The sequence below is a fragment of the Borostomias antarcticus genome (genome assembly GCF_949987555.1).
Source record: "Borostomias antarcticus genome assembly, chromosome: 12".
Classification (NCBI taxonomy): Eukaryota; Metazoa; Chordata; class Actinopteri; order Stomiiformes; family Stomiidae; genus Borostomias; species Borostomias antarcticus.
In genome coordinates, this window is record NC_140245.1 from 6636299 (window position 1) to 6654653 (window position 18355).

The following is an 18355-nucleotide window of genomic DNA, read 5'->3' on the forward strand; positions in this document are numbered from 1 at the left end:
TTAAAGAGCAAACTGAAGATGGGAAACTGGAACTGAAGCGGGAATCTAACAGAACTTTCATTTTACCCTGCAAAAAGTTTTGTTTTGTGGGGTTGTTGATTGTTACTACCCTAGTGTTACCTATATGAACCTATCGAAAAAGTCTTGCTGATTTTAGCAAAGTTAAGGGCGTGAACACCAACCTGCTCCACCTCCCCCTGCGTGACGGGCTGCGTCTGGAAGCGGGCGTTGGCCCGGCGTTGACGTGTGTCTCCCTTGACCCCCGACCCCGCCGCATCGGCGGGTTTGGCGGCGGACGACTGGGACAGCCGGTTGAACAGCGCCATCTTCTCCACCAGGCTGAGGGCGGAGAGGTCGGGCTCCTCCTCCCCGGCGCGCGCCGCCTCTCCCCCGGGGCCGGGCCCCGCCTCCGCGGCGGCCTCCTGCTGGGGCTCTGGCTCCGGCGCCGCCGAGCTGGGCTGCGAGGGCGTCTGCAGGCTGGACCAGGGGACGACACGCCTGGTCATGCACGGTTATATCTGATCTGCTGGGACCCGTGCGCATTTATCTATGTGATTTGAGAATAATTGCGGTACTGCAATTTTGGGGGGGTTGCTTGGGCTGTATGCCGACACGGAAGGCTATTCAGTGTCCAATGGATTAAATGACTATCTAGTATGAGAAAGAATGTAGATGCTGGGTCATATGCATGTAATGGTAAATGGTAAATGGACTGCATTTATATAGCGCTTTACAATGGCCTCTCATTCACCCATTGATACACACTCACATTCACACACCAATGGCGGCAGCTGCCATGCAAGGTGCTAGCCTGCTCATTGGGAGCGATTTAGGGTTTCAGTGTCTTGCCCAAGGGCACTTCAACTTGTGGACAGGAGGAGCCGGGATTCGAGCCGACGACCTTGCGGTCATTGGACGACTGGCTCTACATCCTGAGCCACAGCCACCCCACTGTACTGTATACTGTACCTTCAGGACGGGAAGGGGAAGGATGGTGTTACAGAAAAATCATGTCAACATGCTGCACAACATTCTTTAGTCATTCAGGGAAACCAAACTCCTTGACAGATATAGTTAGGGTCAAATTGAACCACGTTATCATCACTCTCAGGCATGGGTGCATTTCTTAGCACGCTAACTAGGATATATCCATTCTCTGACCTCATCTAATGAAAGTAAATAGCTTTTCTCAGCCACAATATTGGGTAGCATTAGGGCTATAAGTAGATATGTGTACACATACATGTGGTTCACACATTCTGCAACACATGGCGGTCTCATGCACTGCGCTGACACCACACGTGTACGTGAACCTGACCAAGACAGCTTCAACTGGCTTGACCTTTGGCCTTCCCTAATGCTCCACCAGTCACAAGAGAATGTCATTGGAGTGTGTGCCATCAAAAGAAGCAATCGATATTGTGAGAAACTGAGAAGTGTATAAACGCTAATTTCCTCCCCCTATAAGGTCCAATAGTATTCTTAGGAAGCAAGCAGCACAGGAGCGAAAATAGCAAGATGATGTGAGACCACTGCACACTGCTAACAGCAGGGGGCGCTGTAAAACAAATGTCTGTCTAAGATGTGCTTACAGAATTAGACCCCAACAAGTAAACAAAGTCCACAAGGTCAGATGTGCTGTACACTCTGAATCCCATGCAGTATCAACAAGTTCAAAAGTAAACATAACTGTGGAACCCAGATTGAATGGAAGGAGGAGAGGCAGCATGCTCTAACTGGATTAGTGTTCAACTCCAATTTTGTGTCCAAGCACACCAAACACACACACACACACACACACACACACACGCTCCGGTGGGCTGTACCTGAGGCTAGTCACGGCGGTGCTGACTACTGTGGGGCTAGGGACACGGGGTGCCGTGGTTTGGAGCGTCACAGATTGTGAGGACGTGGCGGAGACACTGTGGGGTGGTGCAGGGGGACAGGGCAGGGGGACAGGTCAGGGGGACAGGTCAGGGGTCAGGTCAGAGTCACACGGCGACGGGAGAATCACAGCCGAACTGTTGAACGTTAAGGCTTTTATGAGGGACAGTCATGAGCCCTTGAGCCCTTTTCTGGAGACAAAACAACCCCAGGTCACATCAGTGTTAAAAAGTGAGGGGAAGTGACCTACGTGACAGCGGTGACAACTTCCTCGCTGGTGATAGGCTGCGTGTGGGCGCGGTCCTGGACCCTCCTCAGACGCCTCTCTACCGCGGCGTTCCGGGAGCGAGGTTTGGGAACGCCGCCCTCTGTGGTCCTCTCAAGCTCCTGAGAGGGTAGAGCGCAGCGGTTAGCGAAAAAATGGTCGCTCTAAGGTCATAGCATCGTGAAAACGTCACCAGCAAGGATCACGTTCTGTCTGTGACGTTATTACAATGGGACATTCAAAGAAGCGTGATACTGTACCCTGAAGAGGGACCTCTTGGCGGCCACACTCATCTTAGCTCGTTCATCAAGCTTCTCTTCGTCCCCTAAAAATGGCAGGAGGAAGAACGCAGCACAGCAGAAAGTTAACTTGGATTAAGCTCTAGAACTTTATGAGACTGTAAAAAATATATATTACAACAAATAGATATACAAGAGGGTGTGTTACACTGCAGTGTTAGAAGCTGCAAGCCACGAGGTCAGGGTTAAAACAAAGGTGCTTCCTCAACCTGTCGCATGTGGTGGCAGGCGGGCCTGGCACGTTAGTCCTATTCATTCAATAGATGTCCCTATTCGCCTACTGTACATACTGTATATTCCTCTAAAACACACCAGCCGGGATCATATCAATTACAGTTGATAGTTTTAGCGTCTGTAGATGATTTGCCAGAGCCCCTCTACAATGAAGTGCTGGCGAACTGTTAAAAGCTATTCAATGAACCAAGTCATGCACTAAGAGCAGATGGGGGTGCAGGATACTCGCCTTCAGCGTTCAACTGCTCTGTTGGACTCAGGTGCCTGAGAGACAAAATCAAGAAATTCGAGACACATAAATAAAGGTTTAAATAAAAATATATATATTAAAAAAAACATTCAAAGGGTAGTTTGGCTTAGACACAGTTCTATATTTCCATATTGCCATGAAGAAGAAGGATTGAATAGGTTTTGAACAGTAAAATCACCACGATCCTCTCAAAGTCCAGTATGAAGAACATCAATCACCACTCATGTGCGGAAAAAAAAAAGGATTCCTCCATGGTGAGATTTACGATAGTCCCCTCTCCGTTGTAGCACATTAGAGCAGATTATAGCATTAGGGATTTTTTCTTCACCCGGGTCCCATCGGTACCTGTCGGACTCCTGCCGCTCTGCAGAGGTGATGGGCTGGGTCCTGAACCTCTCGGAGGACTTGCGGTTGTCCCCCGGGGTGATGTAGCGTCGGGGCCGCCGGGTGCCCGTGTCACGGTCCAAACCCCCTGCCGGGTCGACCTCCACGGCCTCTGCTTTAGCCTCCCTTCAGAGGGTCGTTTAGTCAGAGTGACGGAACGCCAAGAAAAAAATAGAAAAAAATAGTGAGAGAACTTTTAAAAGTTTTTTGGGGGGATTTCGATTTTAGTGGGTTATATCCTTCATCGACGTCATCCAAGTTAGAGAGGTTGGTTAAGTCATGCATTCAAAATCCGCAATGAGCACATCCCCAACACTCAGCTTCTCCCAAACTGAGTGATATCCACTACAACCCAGAAGTGTAGCCACACACACACACACACACACACACACACACACACACACACACACACACACACACACACACACACACACACACACAAAACACATACAGTAACAAACCACTTCATCTGAAAGCCCCACATGGCCCAAAACATGTGCCTGAAAAAAAAAACATTTCAAACTCCCCACCACACACGAAAAGAGCCACTGTCTTGACATCAAATACTGCAATTACAGCACGGCAAATTACACACGACAAACTTTTCAAGCCACAGTATGAGAACCATCGGTATATTAAATCACACTCAAAAGACCACAGCAGACTGCCCGCAAGGTTAGAGAGAGAGAGAGACAAGAGAAGAGAGAATACTCGGCGGTAGTCGGCGGTGGCAGCCCATGCCGGTCTACCTACAGCTCTGGCTTCCTGTTGGCGTTCTCCAGATACGAGTGCCTCAGCTGCGCCACAGAGACCCTGGTGTCCAGGGCGCCCACCTCCCCGTTGGCCACGCCCCCGTCCCTGGCGTGGAGCCCCGCCAGCGCCGCCTCTCTGCCGCCCGCCTGCTCCATGGACCGGTACGTGGAGGAGCGCTGGCCCACGCCGATGTCGGACATGGAGCGGGTGCGGATCTTGGGCTTGGGGCCCCCGGGGGCCGCCTCCGTGCTCCTGTGCCTGGCCTGAGGCAGGGAGGAGCCCCTCTGGAGGTACGTGGCCGCGTCGCTCCTCTGCTGCCCCGAGTGGAGGTGAGGTTCCTGGGGTTGATGTTGGTGGTGCTCCTGGGGGGCTTGCTGGTGCTCTTGGGGCCCTTGCTGGTACTGTTGGGGTTGCTGATGCCTATGCGGTTGCACCTGGGGCTGCTGATCGTACTGGTACAGAGGCTCGGGAGCTTGGTGGTGTCTGGGTTGTTGATGGTGGTGCTGTTGGGGAGACTGGGAGCTCTGAGGGGGCTCCGTAGACCTGGCTTTACCCTCCTGACTTTCCTGGCTGGACCAGCGCTGCTCTCTCTCCCTCTCTCTGCTCTCTCGTTCCCTCTCTCTCTCCTTCTCCCTCTTTTCTCTCTCCCTTTCCATCTCCCTGTTCTCTCGCTCCCTCTCGACGGCCCGTTCCCTGATCTCTCTTTCCCTCTCTCTTTCCCTGATCTCTCTTTCCCTCTCTCGTTCCCTCATCTCTCTTTCCCTCTCTCTTTCTCTGCTCTCTCTTTCCCTGATCTCTCTTTCCCTCTCTCTTTCCCTGCTCTCTCTTTCCCTGCTCTCTCGTTCCCTCTCCATCCCCCTTTCCGGCGGTGTCTCCCTCTCCCAGTCCTCCTCAGTGTGGCTGGCCCTCCTGCCCCCTCCTCCTCCTCCTCCTCCTTCTTCTCCTCCGCCACCTCCTCCTCCTCCTCCTCCTCCCATGTGGCTCTCCCACTCCGCGTCTCCCTGCCGCCCCCTCTGGGGGTCGTCCACGCTCCTCTCGCGCCGGCGGATCTCCGACGGCAGCACCGCCTTCCTGCTCTTCAGCAGGCCCTCCGTGTGGGCCTCCTCTTTCAGCGCCTGCCGCGGGGGCACCGGGGGCACCGGGGGCCCCTGGGGGGCGTAGATGTGGTCAACGCTCACCCGCCGCCTGGGCGGCACCTCTGGGGGCCCGCTGCCGCGGGCGGGCGTGGCGGGCGTCGCAGCGGGCATGGCCAGGTAGGGCTGGGGGTCGGCGACCGGGCCCGAGGGGTGGGGGTGATGTTGCGGGGGGTGGGGGGCCGAGACAGGGTAGGCCACGTGGCTGTGCCCGTAGGCTGGCTGGATAGGGGGGTTCGATGGGGGGCCAGTTCTTTGGTATGTCGGGGGGTCGGTGCGCTGGGCCACGTAGTGAGGTGGGTTCACCAGAGGGCGGTGCCTGTTGGCCGGGGAGGTGTCGGGCCCCCGCTCTGTGGCTCTTTGGGTGCTCTCCTCTCTTGACATTCTTTCTCGTACTCTGATTCTTAAAGGGGGACAATGGATTAGCGAGTTTTAGAAACCAACGCCGTCCTAAGAATGAACAGTTTTGATTTGAAAAAAGCGAGTGAGGAAATGAATTTAGATAGTAATGAAGAAAGGAATGCATAATTAAAATAGCATACTGTAGGCCTACTCCATGTTCCAGTTCAGACCTAGTTTATGAACAACACTATAATGTGCGCACACCACAAAATAAAGCAAAAATGTATTGGAATCAATGACCTTTCGATCCCAGTAGCTAAAGGTCATGTTACTGTAATCTCCTTGTGGGGCACTAAGCCGGCTCTAATTGACGGACTGCTGCTTCATTTGACATGACATGGCATAAAGGGTTTAAAAAGCTCACACGCTGTACATGAGATCACGTTTCCATTGTGAACTAATGATGAGCTAATGTGAACTAACGCTAATGTACAGTAACACTTGAGTTTGTGTAAGTGGCAAATAAGGCCAACAAGGCTAAATACTGTATCCCATTGCAGGGGTAATAGCCATTTATACCTGTTAAAGGGCTACATTAATTAAGTTTTTAATCGAGTAAATGAAGCACTGAAAGTTACCCATATTACCAGGTGAACACTTATGAAAGAATTCCGTTTTAATGACTAAGCTTGGACTCGCTAGGTGGGCCATGGTGGACTCACCTGTCCATAGTGCTCAAAGGCTCTGGCTATGGCTGACCAAGTCTCAAAAGGCCTCTCAGCTGCCCAGCAATGCAGACTACTGTATCTGGGCCAAGCTCCGGTCCAAAAATATACCCACCGTCCAACCCTTCCTCAGCAGGGGGACTTATAATAGCTAGCCCTCATAACACATTATATAACTATGGATGCATACAATGCTAAATGTCTGTCCCAAGGATTAAAACAAAATTCTAATCTGTTGATGCTAATTAATTCACAATCTAGCTTTCCATGAATAGAAATCTATACTATGTCTCTCAGTTTGCAAGTTCACTTTTAAGCAAACTATACAGTATGAAAGGATTTCTTCAGGTGCCATGTGTACTGGAAAGACTTATGGTAGGTCTATATATCTTTTGGGATACTGCCATGAACGGTAGAGTTAGAGCAGATGATTGTGTGAATTTCATGGGGGTTAAAACAGTTGTCTGGGTAATGAGGTGGAGTAGAGAGGTTACAGTATGTACTGTATGAGTGCTGAGTCAGCAGACACAGCTTCCCTGGGTCAGGACATGGACTTGACTAATGTTCACACTCAGACAGACACCTCCTCCGCATGACAGACCTAGGTCAAACACACACACGCGCGCGCATACTCACGCACACACACAGACAGACGCACGGACACACTTTGCGATAGACCTGGGCTATCACGATATAAGTATTGTGCATCGGTAGCGTGTGTGCGACCAAAGTTCACTTCTCAAAATAATTTGAATGAAAAATCCACAACATTGTTTAAATTTTAGGAGAAAGGGAGGGCAAGTTTGTCAGTCAACTGCAATTCAGATCTCACACTGGACTTTACAACGCAAAACACTTGTTAACAGGGTATGTCGGAATTAAGAAGGGAATATATTACTGACTGGGTGCCTAAAGGGATATTAAAATAAAATGGAAATTACTGGATTATTGGGTACTGGTTTTGGGGGAAGGGTTAGATATTCTGTTAGGGAGTGGTCTACTGGTAGGACACACCCACATCTAGAGCATCCAGCCAATCACGGAAGTACCTGGATGGCCAGCTGATGACTGGCTGGGTGTCACCTTCTGAGTCTGTCCGGAGAGACCAGTCACTCTGTGACAAGGCCACCAGGCTCCAGGACAAGGAGAAGACAAAAATTGAGTTCTTCTAACTCAGTTACTTTTGAGTTCCACAACTTATGACCTAGAAACCAATGAGTCATTTTGTGCTATTGAGGGGTGTAACGTTCAAATGTAAGGGATAATACACGACGAGGTGTGCAATAACAGCACACCCCGGAGTGTATTATCCCGCTTATACCATGGCTACTTGCCAAAGACAATAATTATGTGCCATTTACTCACATTTTCTACATTAAAATTAATAAATATGCTATTTATGCTTTGCTCACAGCTGAGTTTCATTATGGTCCCTCTGCGCTAAATCACGTTGCTATGGCATTACAAATTGTATATCATTCCCTGGAGGAACAGCGATGACATCCAATAGTTAACATGGGTTTTGAACCATAAGAGTGCGTGTCCACCGACAAGCTGTATTTTTTGAGCTGGCACTGTTTACTCGTTGTTTACTATGGGTAATGAGCTCTAGGGTGCTATAGAGACGAGAGCTGTGTTCCAACGCTATAGCACCATGAGCTCTAACGTAAAAAAAAAAAAACACGAAAGGCTATTTGGGATGTGAAAGGCAAAGATGTGAAAGCCAATAGCTACCTTCTCAGCAAACCCCCTGCCACAAAACCAGCCCATTACCCTCCCCTCCCACCCATACACTCCCCCCCCCCCATCCCTAACCCCATCACCAAACACCCTCTCCCACAGGCCCCTGATCAGATCTCCAGATCCTCTCCCTATGTGAAACCAGAGCAGTCCTAGCGTGACAGAGAGGACCTTGGCCAGCGTACTGTTAATGGCATCAGAACCCCAGGGGACCAGCCGGGCAGAGCGAGAGACAGACACGGGTTTCATCCAGGTCTACTGTATACATCACCTTGTTAACAGTCTGAATATAGTAGATGGAGATAGACATGGGTTTCTTTGAACCAGGCCTATCACCTTGGTATGTGATAGATATAGGTTTCATCCAGGTCTATAGTCTGAAGTGTCAGACCTTTGAGTCTGTAGACAAACTATGTGAGCGGGGAAAAAACTGTGATGATGGTGTAGATTTATGACAACAACTGGTTGACTCAAGGGTAGTGCTCACAATCTAGAATTTCAACTTTTCACATCCTTTTTTTTATCTTTATCTTTATCTCTTTTTAAAAAACTTGATATGCACTTGATTGACTACGCGGGGAATCCCTGATTAAAAGGCTCGTTATCCCTCTTACTGGTTCCACTGTGACGCAGGAGCAAAATCAAGCTCACCATCAACTGCTACAGCAGAAAGAAACCACCGGAGTCGCTGGAATAGACTACTCTGCTCCAACCCGAACAGACTACAATCCAGCCCAGCTCTTATAGTGAGCGGCGCGACCGGAGCTCCACTCACCCCTGTCTGCTGAGGATGTTCTGGGCCTGCTGCTCGATGAACAGGTCCCCGGGGGAGATGCCGTAGCGCGGGGAGGGCAGCGAGGCCCGCCGGGCCATCCGGGGGGAGCTGGGGACCGCTGCCACGCTGTAGTCCCTGGTGGAGGGGGGGCTCATCTCCTGGCCCTGGGGACTGGCCTGCTGTTGGAGGGGCTGTTGGTGGTGGTATATCGCCTGCTGCTGTTGGGGGGATTGTTGGTGGGGGTACATCGTCTGCTGCTGTTGGGGGGATTGTTGGTGATGGTATGCCGCCTGCTCCTGAGACCTGGATCTGGGCCCACCCCCTCGCGCCGGGCCCCCCCTGCGGTAGTTCTCCACATTCAACATCCTCTCGCGTTCGGATAACACGCCTGTCCTGTCTCGGATCGGAGGAGGGGCTTGGGCGGGGGCGGGTTCTTGGACAGAGCCGGGCTTGGGGTGCGCCTGCATGTAGACCCGCCCCACCCCCGAGCTGTACGGCGCCCTCCGCCCTTCCTGCCCCGCCTCCTCGGCGTCACGTCTCTCTCGCCGCCGCTCGACGGCGGGAGCCTGTCTGTCCGAGGCGTCCGCCTCGCGGCGGGGGCGCGAGAAGCGCGGCGTGTAGTCCATGTCTACTTCCTGATCCAGGAGGATGCCGTAGCGCTCAGAGAGCTGCCGGCGGCGCTCGGCCTTGTAGCGGGCGATGCGTTCGGCCTTGGAGCTGAGGCTGGCGGGGTCGGCAGGGCCTTGGGAGGTGGAGGTGGAGATGGGGGCGGAGGGCTCTCCCTGGCTCAGCTGAGGCTCAGATCTGCCCCTGCCCCTGGAGGATCTGTCTGGAGAGGACACCTTCATCTGGGGATATTCTAGCTCCTCTTGGTTGTAGCGTCTCACTTGTAGGACCACCAGGGAAAACAAAAGTGCATTGTAAATCACTTATTCATATAGTGACAGATACAAACCGATGAAACATTGTCACATGTGGTCAAGCATGCTTAGAAGTAATACATGACTCAAGGGAATCTGACATACGCTGTAGTAAACTGTAAGGTGGTAAACTACCTGTATATATACTAGTGATGAACTAGCGTAGCATGTGTTCTGATTGCTGTTCTGCCCCCCTGTAGAACGTAGCCCCTGATTGGTTCCCATAGTTCATGCGTGAAAATGAAATACAGGCCACTGGCAAAACAGTCTGACAAAGCCACAAGCGGTAACATTAATGTTAGTAGGATAAACACAGTCATAAGTGCAGTTATTGCAGAAATAGTTAAAGAAAACAAGAGTATGCATTAGTGGAGTTTCTCTGAGGAAAATCGTTTTTCCAACTGGATTTGGCAAAGGTTTTGTTACGCTGACTGACTGAAGGAATTAGTCTGTCAAGGCAAGTACTCCTACACTCCACTTAAATTGTTGGAGATACAGTAGGGGGAAGGCCAGACTGATCTTCGGAGAGAACAGACAGAGTGCAAGCTCGCTACATCAGGATGGTCTCATGAGGATATACTGTATGACTCACAGTTAATACACTTCTCTGCATTCTAACTGTAACTATGTTGCCATGCGCTAGTGTGCAGCGTGTATAGAACCATGCATACTATGCGGTGCCATGCGTGACCATGCTATACTGTATGACTCACAGTTAATACACTACTCTGCATTCTAACTGTAACTATGTTGCCATGCGCTAGTGTGCAGTGTGTACAGAACCATGCATACTATGCGGTGCCATGCGTGACCATGCTATACTGTATGACTCACAGTTAATACACTACTCTGCATTCTAACTGTAACTATGTTGCCATGCGCTAGTGTGCAGTGTGTACAGAACCATGCATGCTATGCGGTGCCATGCGTGACCATGCTATACTGTATGACTCACAGTTAATACACTACTCTGCATTCTAACTGTAACTATGAGCGCTAGTGTGCAGCGTGTATAGAACCATGCATACTATGCGGTGCCATGCGTGACCATGCTTACCCATAACACATGGCTCACAGGGGTCGGAGGCGCGGGTGTAGCGCGGCGGGTCCTCCTCCAGCATCCGGTTGGCCACTTGACCGGGCATCAGGCTGGGCATCAGGGCGGGCGGCATGTCGCTCTCGATGCCCTCCAGGCGCCGGGCGATCCTCTCTTTCCTGTGCAGGGTATTGTGGGGGGGGGGGGGGGGAAGCAGGGTAGAGGTGCAGGGTATTGTGGGGGGGGGGCAGGGAAGAGGTTAAACGTAACTGTAATATCGAATAGCCTACCACAGGATTTAATCCGGTGTTGGAAATAGAGAGGATTTTCAGCAGTATGAAAATTCATTTAGAGTTACAAACTTTACCTGTTCATTTCCAAATCACGTGAGACAACTCTTTCAAATTGTTTCTTCAGTTCTGAAACTGGGGGATAAACAAATAATTATCTTTAAGTCTACAAGCCTGGAGCCTCATTAGCCTACAGAAAAATATTCTAAATCCGTGTCCTATCTTAAGTTTCTTCATGATGTCATGCTTGTAGAAGACTGATTAATAGCCTACTGCTACTTGATGAACACAAGCCATCAACGTCACTGCTGGTTATGGATACAGTATGGGAAGTTTCCCCTATTGTAACGAGAACCCCCGCCTGGCCAGCATTTAGCAAGTCACTGTAGTTAAACAGCGAAATCGAAATTTGCATCACGGCTATTAGCGGACATAATTCGTGGATTTAACACAGCTGTAGACGATCGGCTAATTGCTACGTCGCCCCATTCTCATCTCAGCCGAGGACAACTGGGTCTAAATAAGCTTCTCAAAATGGAATAAATTAGATAGCCATACATCTATCAGCCATACGCTGTTGCTTGACTATTATCACCTAGCCAACGTTATGTGTTAATATGAGCTCCCACTTATCAACAGGGTGGTGAAGCCTATCCCTACGGCAGACAGACGACAGCATCGACAGGCCAGCGATCTCAGTGGTAACGTTACTGACCACATGTTACTTTCTACCCCCCAAAATATTACAACTTTTAATAAACAGTGGTGCTGCCATTTTTGGTAGTTAGGTTGAATTTGGGAAAGGGTCTATGCCATTAGGTTTCCTAACTTGGAAAATCCCAAAGCTAGGACAGTTCTGTAATAGCTAAATTCGTATCCTAAGATAAAATAGGATTTTTTTCCTAAATGAAGTTAGGAAACATGTCTAATACCAAAAATCCTAAATGTCATGCTAAACGGAGATAAATATGATTTCTGTAAGGCCTCCCCATTGAGCTATTCCATTTCGGGGCCAGTGATAGGAGAGCTCACCCTTGGGTAGGACTGCCAGAAGATTAGCATCGATATCTGTGGCACTCTTGACCAAGGCGGTCTTTTCCCCCGATGAGAAGACACTCTGGAAGCTGAAATTACATTTTTCCTGCATTGTTTAAAAAAACACAAAATGGAACTCACATACAGTAGGCTAATTATGGAAACTTGTGAAACGTGTCAACAAGACTCCACACTGCTAAACTAAACACTGTTTTCGCTCAAATAGAAATTCTAAATCCCATTTTTGAAAAACTCTAAGCACAAATCCATTGTTTTCACTCATAGAAATTCTAAATCACATTTTTGCAAAAGTAAGTAACCAATCACAAATTGTTGTGTTGTTTCTTTCTAACACAATAAAGCAATCAAGTAGCCTATGTCTTTTTCATGTTTGTCTTTTGTAGGTTATGTTTTTTATACAGGGAAGTAAGACAAGAGCAATGGCTGACGCATATGTATTAACAACATGCATGTGTAACTGATATGCAGAGCTAAACACTACACAAATCACATAATTTTGTCAAATTAAATCAAATCACACTTTGTTCACCTGGAAAACATTGGCCTTCAAAATGCCACACCCTAATTACATTGGTCTCACTCACATCTCACCTGTTCAAACTCAACTGGCAAAACACTGTGTCTAAGCATAAACGAGGCCTCAGGTGACCTCTACTGTGTTGGTCAATCATGGCCTAACGCTGGTCCTATACGTACAGTAGGCCTACAGCTGGTCTTGTATGTAGACCTGTTGTCTGATATGGTAATTGGTAATTATATGGTAATGATATGGTAACAGTACTGCTCCCCATGAATACAGGCAGGGTTCAACCTGACCAGGATCTGGCGGCAGAGGAAGAACATCACTGGCACCATGCCATCGTCAGTGTCCCTGGCCAGCGTAGGGGAAATGTGAGCATGTGTGCAGCCATTGGTCACTGTGGGGTCATCCATCACCATGTCCTGCTTGGTCCCTCAACACCGCCCATCTGCTAATCTTCCTTGATGCACTCAACAATATCCTCTTACGATATAGTGTTTCTCATTTTACTTATCAGTGCAGTTGCTGTGAGTTTTGCCAAAATAGGTTAACATCTGTGCATTCTCAGAACTCAACAATGTAGTATCAACTCTATGTTTATAGTAGGACTCTGGGAAGCTGGGTTGTGAGTATAGCTCAAATGGAGAGACAAATGTGCATTGTATCCTATTCTCATGCAATGAGTCGGCCAATGCAACATTTACAGTGATATACTCACTCACAATGAGGAACAATCGTGCCTTAATGGCTTTAGCAGGATGAATCGATCAGTCTCACCAGGATGATACCCTCGTCCCTGGCCCTTCACTGTGGCACCTTAACTCAGATGGACTGACCTTTTGACCTGACCCAATTACTATTTGTGTGAAATAGTACTTGGTGGCCCACATGCTGTACTGTAGATACTGTAAGTTCAGTGCTATTTCTGGCCACATTATCATTTGTGGCTGGTTTGGACATTAATATGCTACGCATTGTACTGCAGCTCAACAGTTAAAAGCATTTTTAACCACTCCGTATGGTTCTTCTTGATGATGTGGCAAATATACAGTATGCTACAATGTGTGTACTGTAGCATACACACACACGCACACACACACACACACAAAATCGCATCCCTCACCTTAAAGCTTCTGTTGGCAGAGATGTTGAACTACAGAGTTTGGCTAGGGGATGAGTTCCAATGCCTGAAAAGAGAAATATATTGCAGTATATCATCATAATGAAAAAAACAACAATTCTTGAATAACAGTTGATTTTGAGACAAACTCGAGAAGGTCTTATAACAATATTACTAACATCTGAATTTTACTGAAAACCGAAATAAGAGTCATCTACAGTAGAGTAGCTACGTATTCCACAAGTAGCTGTCAGGCTAGATGCTCACAGCTCTGGAAAGCCCCATGGTTGACCCTCGAGCCCAGCAGTTTGACAGTGTTGTAAAGTTGTTGCCCAGGATAGGTGTCAGATCCTGTTACAGGACTAGACTTCTCTGACTCCTCCGGGCCCCACAGGGGCCTCCTGGTTATTTTGGCCCTTTAAGACGGCCCATGACGACGGGGAGGGGGTGAGCCAGTGGAGATCGTTCTGTGTGTCGGTTTGTTTGTATGTTAAGCATACTGTAAGCTTAAGTTTATGTGTGTATAGAGTGTGTGTGTGTGTGTGTGTGTGTGTGTGTGTGTGTGTGTGTGCGTGTGTGTGTGTTTGTGTGTGTGTGTGGAATGCCTAGGTGGATCTCTGGCCCAAAGAGAAGTAGAGATGTCTGGTGTGTGGGCAGGGATGTACAGTAGTAGGCCTATACAGTACGTGCCAAAGAGCAGCTTAAGATGCTGAATGTCAAAACTGAACGGGGTAAACGGAGGGATTTTCTATAAATACACGGAGGAAAGGACAAGGTGAAAAATAGACCCTGCTTAACAGCCCCTCGCCCACCTACTGGGAAAAGAAAATTAGAAAGGGAAAGTATGATTGTTTGTCAACGTATCTACTGTATGTGCAGTGTCATGGACACAAGGTAGAGATTTCAACTGCAGAGGGTGCACACACCTGTTGACAAAATGACAAAGCAGGTAATAGTACAAAGAAAAGTACTGCTGCATCAGTCCACAACTGGATATTTGATTCTTTCAATGGTTGTAGGCTACTGCAGCTGGGGAAGTTCTTGAATAAACATGCAAGCGCACGAGCACACACACACACACACACACACACACACACAAACAAACAAACAAACAAACAAACAAACAAACACAAAAGACATCTATCTCCCTAAAAAAGCATGTACAGAATCCTGCTCATGTACTTGGACTCTCTCACTGTGCACAACAGAGGGGATTGGGGGGGGGGGGGGGTGGGACAACAGTGACATCGGCGACGATATAATTAATCTTAATAAAAATACACCTATAAGCTATGCCAAGTCATAACTCAACCCCTTAGCAGCCTAGTCCCTTAGCCACTCCCCAGCACTTCCCCCTGTAGCCCCTCTACCCTTACCTTGTGCACAGTGTTTCACATGGTGGTTAGTGATCCATGGGTTCCGGAACATGTTTGTGCTGAGTCAATAGATAGACAGTCAGGTGTTATCGGATCAGGCACAGAGGGACGAGTGACAGAGGCTGCAGGAGTAACACCAGCAGTACAGATGTTAGCAGTGGAGTCTCGCACAGGCAGATAAACACACTCTGTGTGCAGCAGAAGGGGATCCCCCAGGGCACATAGCGAGGAACAGCCCTGACAGACCCAGGGCAAGTCTGAGGGAGCGTGTCTGTGCCCTCGGCGAGGGAACTCGGTAGAAAGAGAGGGAGAGAGAGTGATAAGAGAGAGAGGGAGAGAGAGACTACAGACTACAGGGTGCTAAAGCAGCTCAGAGCCCCTAATCAGATTACGAGCAGGAATTAGCTCCAACGATCAAAACGCTGGACAGGGATTAGGGGAAGAGGGTGCCAGAAGGGCTGAGAGGTGGAGAGGGAGGTGCTGCCCGTCTGTCTGACCAGTCAGATCGCAACCTGCACACACTTACACACACTTACAAACACATGGATTAGACTGCATGCTGTATGAACAGATACAAACATACTCTCACATGTAAACACATACATTCACACACTCTCTCGCTCTCTCTCTCTCTCTCTCTCTCTCACACACACACACACACACACACACAAACAAACAAACACACTGCCTTCGGAGAGGATTTAATAGTGCAGCACAGCGAGGTGTGAGCCTTGTATCACCACACATGACCCATGGTGATATGAGCCACATAATCTGCACATAACAGGATCCCCAGCCACTTATGGCAATGGAAGGCTTTAGTATCCCATAACCATCATATGAGTTCCCACTGTTAACAAAACTATATATATATATATATATATATATATATATATTGAAGCAATAACTCTGGGTGTGGTATATGGCCAATATACCATGGATTGTGCTGCGGTCATAGGCACGCCATAGCCTACCTTTAAGCGAGTTGCAAAAGTGGTGTTGATAAACCAGAGTGGTACAGTAGGCTACATGACGGATACTACAACTCAAAATTAACATTGCATGTTTCCATTTTTCGTGAGGAGAAACCGTAATGTAACCAACAGACGATTACGCAATGAAACGTTTTTACAGGCCGTAATAATTGGCACAGTAATATTTCGCATAGAATAATAAAGAGGCTTTGCCTGTGGCATATCGTGAATATATAACGGCTCTTAACCAATCAGATTGTGAGGTCGGAACTACCCGTTGTATAAATATATATAGAGTGTTTTGTTAAGAGTGGGAACTCATATGATGGAGATTCTAGTATTACAGTCATGCTGGGGGAGACTTTACACCCTGACACAATAACTTGTGTGACATATCTCCCTCTGTGAATAATTTGAACCTTGTCATACATTCATCTAGCTTATTAACTTAGTACTACCATTCCCACCTACACCATTAGCAGTTGAATGATTAGTGCCTTACCAAAAGGCACTGTATTATAAATACAAAAGGCACTGTATTATAAATGACAAATAAAAAGATAGTGTACAAACAATAATCTCACGACAGAAATATATACCCATCCATCTTTGATGACAGTGTGTTATAGACTCTAATGTTTAGTGTACATTCACTCGGCTCCTCTTACAGTAATCAACAGGCTACTATTCATCTGACTTCATAGACATGCAAACAAAAACACACTCAAACACACGCACGCACGCACGCACACTCACACCCGCACACACGCACACACTCACACACACACACACACACACACACACACACACACACACACACACACACACACACACACATACACTTGCACTCGTGCATCTCACCCTGGCCCTACCCTGGTCCGCCTCCACTCCCTGTAGACATCCCTAATAAGGCAACGTGTGAGCTGAGTGGCTGCTTCGGGGAGAGGTCACACACACACACACACAGCAAGCCAGCCAGTGTTTACCAGTGTCCAGCTCCTGCATGTTTGCTCCTCTCTTTCTCTCTCCCTCCATCGCTCTCTCTCCATCTCTCTCTTTCTTTCTCTCTCTCTCTATCTCTCTTCTTCTCTCTCCTCCTCCTCTCTCTCTTTCTCTATCTTCCAGGTCTTTCTCCACCTCTCTCTTTCTCTCTCATCTGCTCTCTTTCTCTCTCCATCTCTCTCTCTCTCTCTCTCCCTCCCTCCCTCCCTCAGGCCTCATTCCTTCTCTCTCCTTTTCTCTCCCACCTTCCTGACATTCTACACAGCAATAAACACGACCCCCTCTCCACCCCACTAAAACAGACACCCCCCTGGCTGTCTGTCTGTCTGTGAAAATATTCAAAACAAACCATTGGGATACCCAGCAGCTGGGAAAGGTTCCTCTTAAAAATAAGCCACCTTAATGTTACCCCTGTGTGTCCCCAGTCTGTTTTTGCTGGGCCCGACGAGGACGGGGCCAGCTTACTAGAGCCAAAGTCCCGAACCGGGTCACAGAGGGGTCTTGTTGAAACTAGAGCCAGGGCATTATTAAAACACGCATTCACTTGAATGTTTATACCATAGTTTTTGTAAGTTTTACTTTGTGGGGACCTATTTGTTCTGTGGAAGTAGGAAGGCGGAGCCTAATGTAGAGCCTGTGTTTACATTTGTAGGTAATGTGAAGTATCATTCCGCCTTCCTACTTCCACTGGGAAAATAGGTAGAGAAAGTAAAGGATTTAACGATAGTTTGACTTCACAAATTATGGTATAAACACTCAAATTAATCCCCAACAGATTGCGTGCACTGGGGAGTGTGCAACCCATGAGTTTGGTAGTGGATGCTAGTCTCTACCATTGCATTTCTAGCATTAGCAAGACATAAATGCCAAAATGAGGAGCAGCATGGAAGCAGCTGAAAATGATCTCAATCAATCAACAACATGGCTTGACTGATTGTTGTAAATGAGGCCCTATGTCCAAAATTCCAGACTATCCCTTTAAAATAAAATAAAATAAAAAAAACAATAGCTGTAGCCCTTGTAAGCCAAGTTAATTTTGATTAAAAAATAAATAAATAAATAAATAAAATAATTATTTTTATAATGAATAGGCCATTGAGCGTTTCAATAGCGTGCTGACAGGGGCAGTCACACTTAGAGACCACAGAAGGATCTGAGGAGGGAGGGCCAAGCTGAGCTAGTCTCTCTCACAAGACCTGTCCTGTAGTCCTCACAAATCTCTGAGCTAGTCTCTCTCACAAGACCTGTCCTGTAGTCCTCACAAATCTCTGAGCTAG

General features: G+C 48.1%; 1 protein-coding gene across 1 annotated transcript in view; it reads right to left on the minus strand.

Annotated features, from left to right (window-relative positions):
* svilb (supervillin b) overlaps positions 1-17081 on the minus strand; it is a gene marked incomplete at both ends in the record, with an annotated part of 43209 nt that extends 26128 nt beyond the window's left edge. Inside the window, 15 exons of the mRNA XM_084447248.1 lie at positions 183-477; positions 1827-1922; positions 2135-2271; positions 2410-2474; positions 3261-3442; positions 4070-4572; positions 4915-4994; positions 5052-5605; positions 7319-7402; positions 8785-9670; positions 10762-10919; positions 11108-11165; positions 12063-12154; positions 13730-13793; positions 17063-17081. Of these exons, the coding sequence (XP_084303374.1) occupies positions 183-477; positions 1827-1922; positions 2135-2271; positions 2410-2474; positions 3261-3442; positions 4070-4572; positions 4915-4994; positions 5052-5605; positions 7319-7402; positions 8785-9670; positions 10762-10919; positions 11108-11165; positions 12063-12154; positions 13730-13793; positions 17063-17081 (3273 nt within the window). The remainder of the gene's footprint in view (positions 1-182; positions 478-1826; positions 1923-2134; positions 2272-2409; positions 2475-3260; positions 3443-4069; positions 4573-4914; positions 4995-5051; positions 5606-7318; positions 7403-8784; positions 9671-10761; positions 10920-11107; positions 11166-12062; positions 12155-13729; positions 13794-17062) is intronic.
* Positions 17082-18355: the final 1274 nt, after the last annotated feature.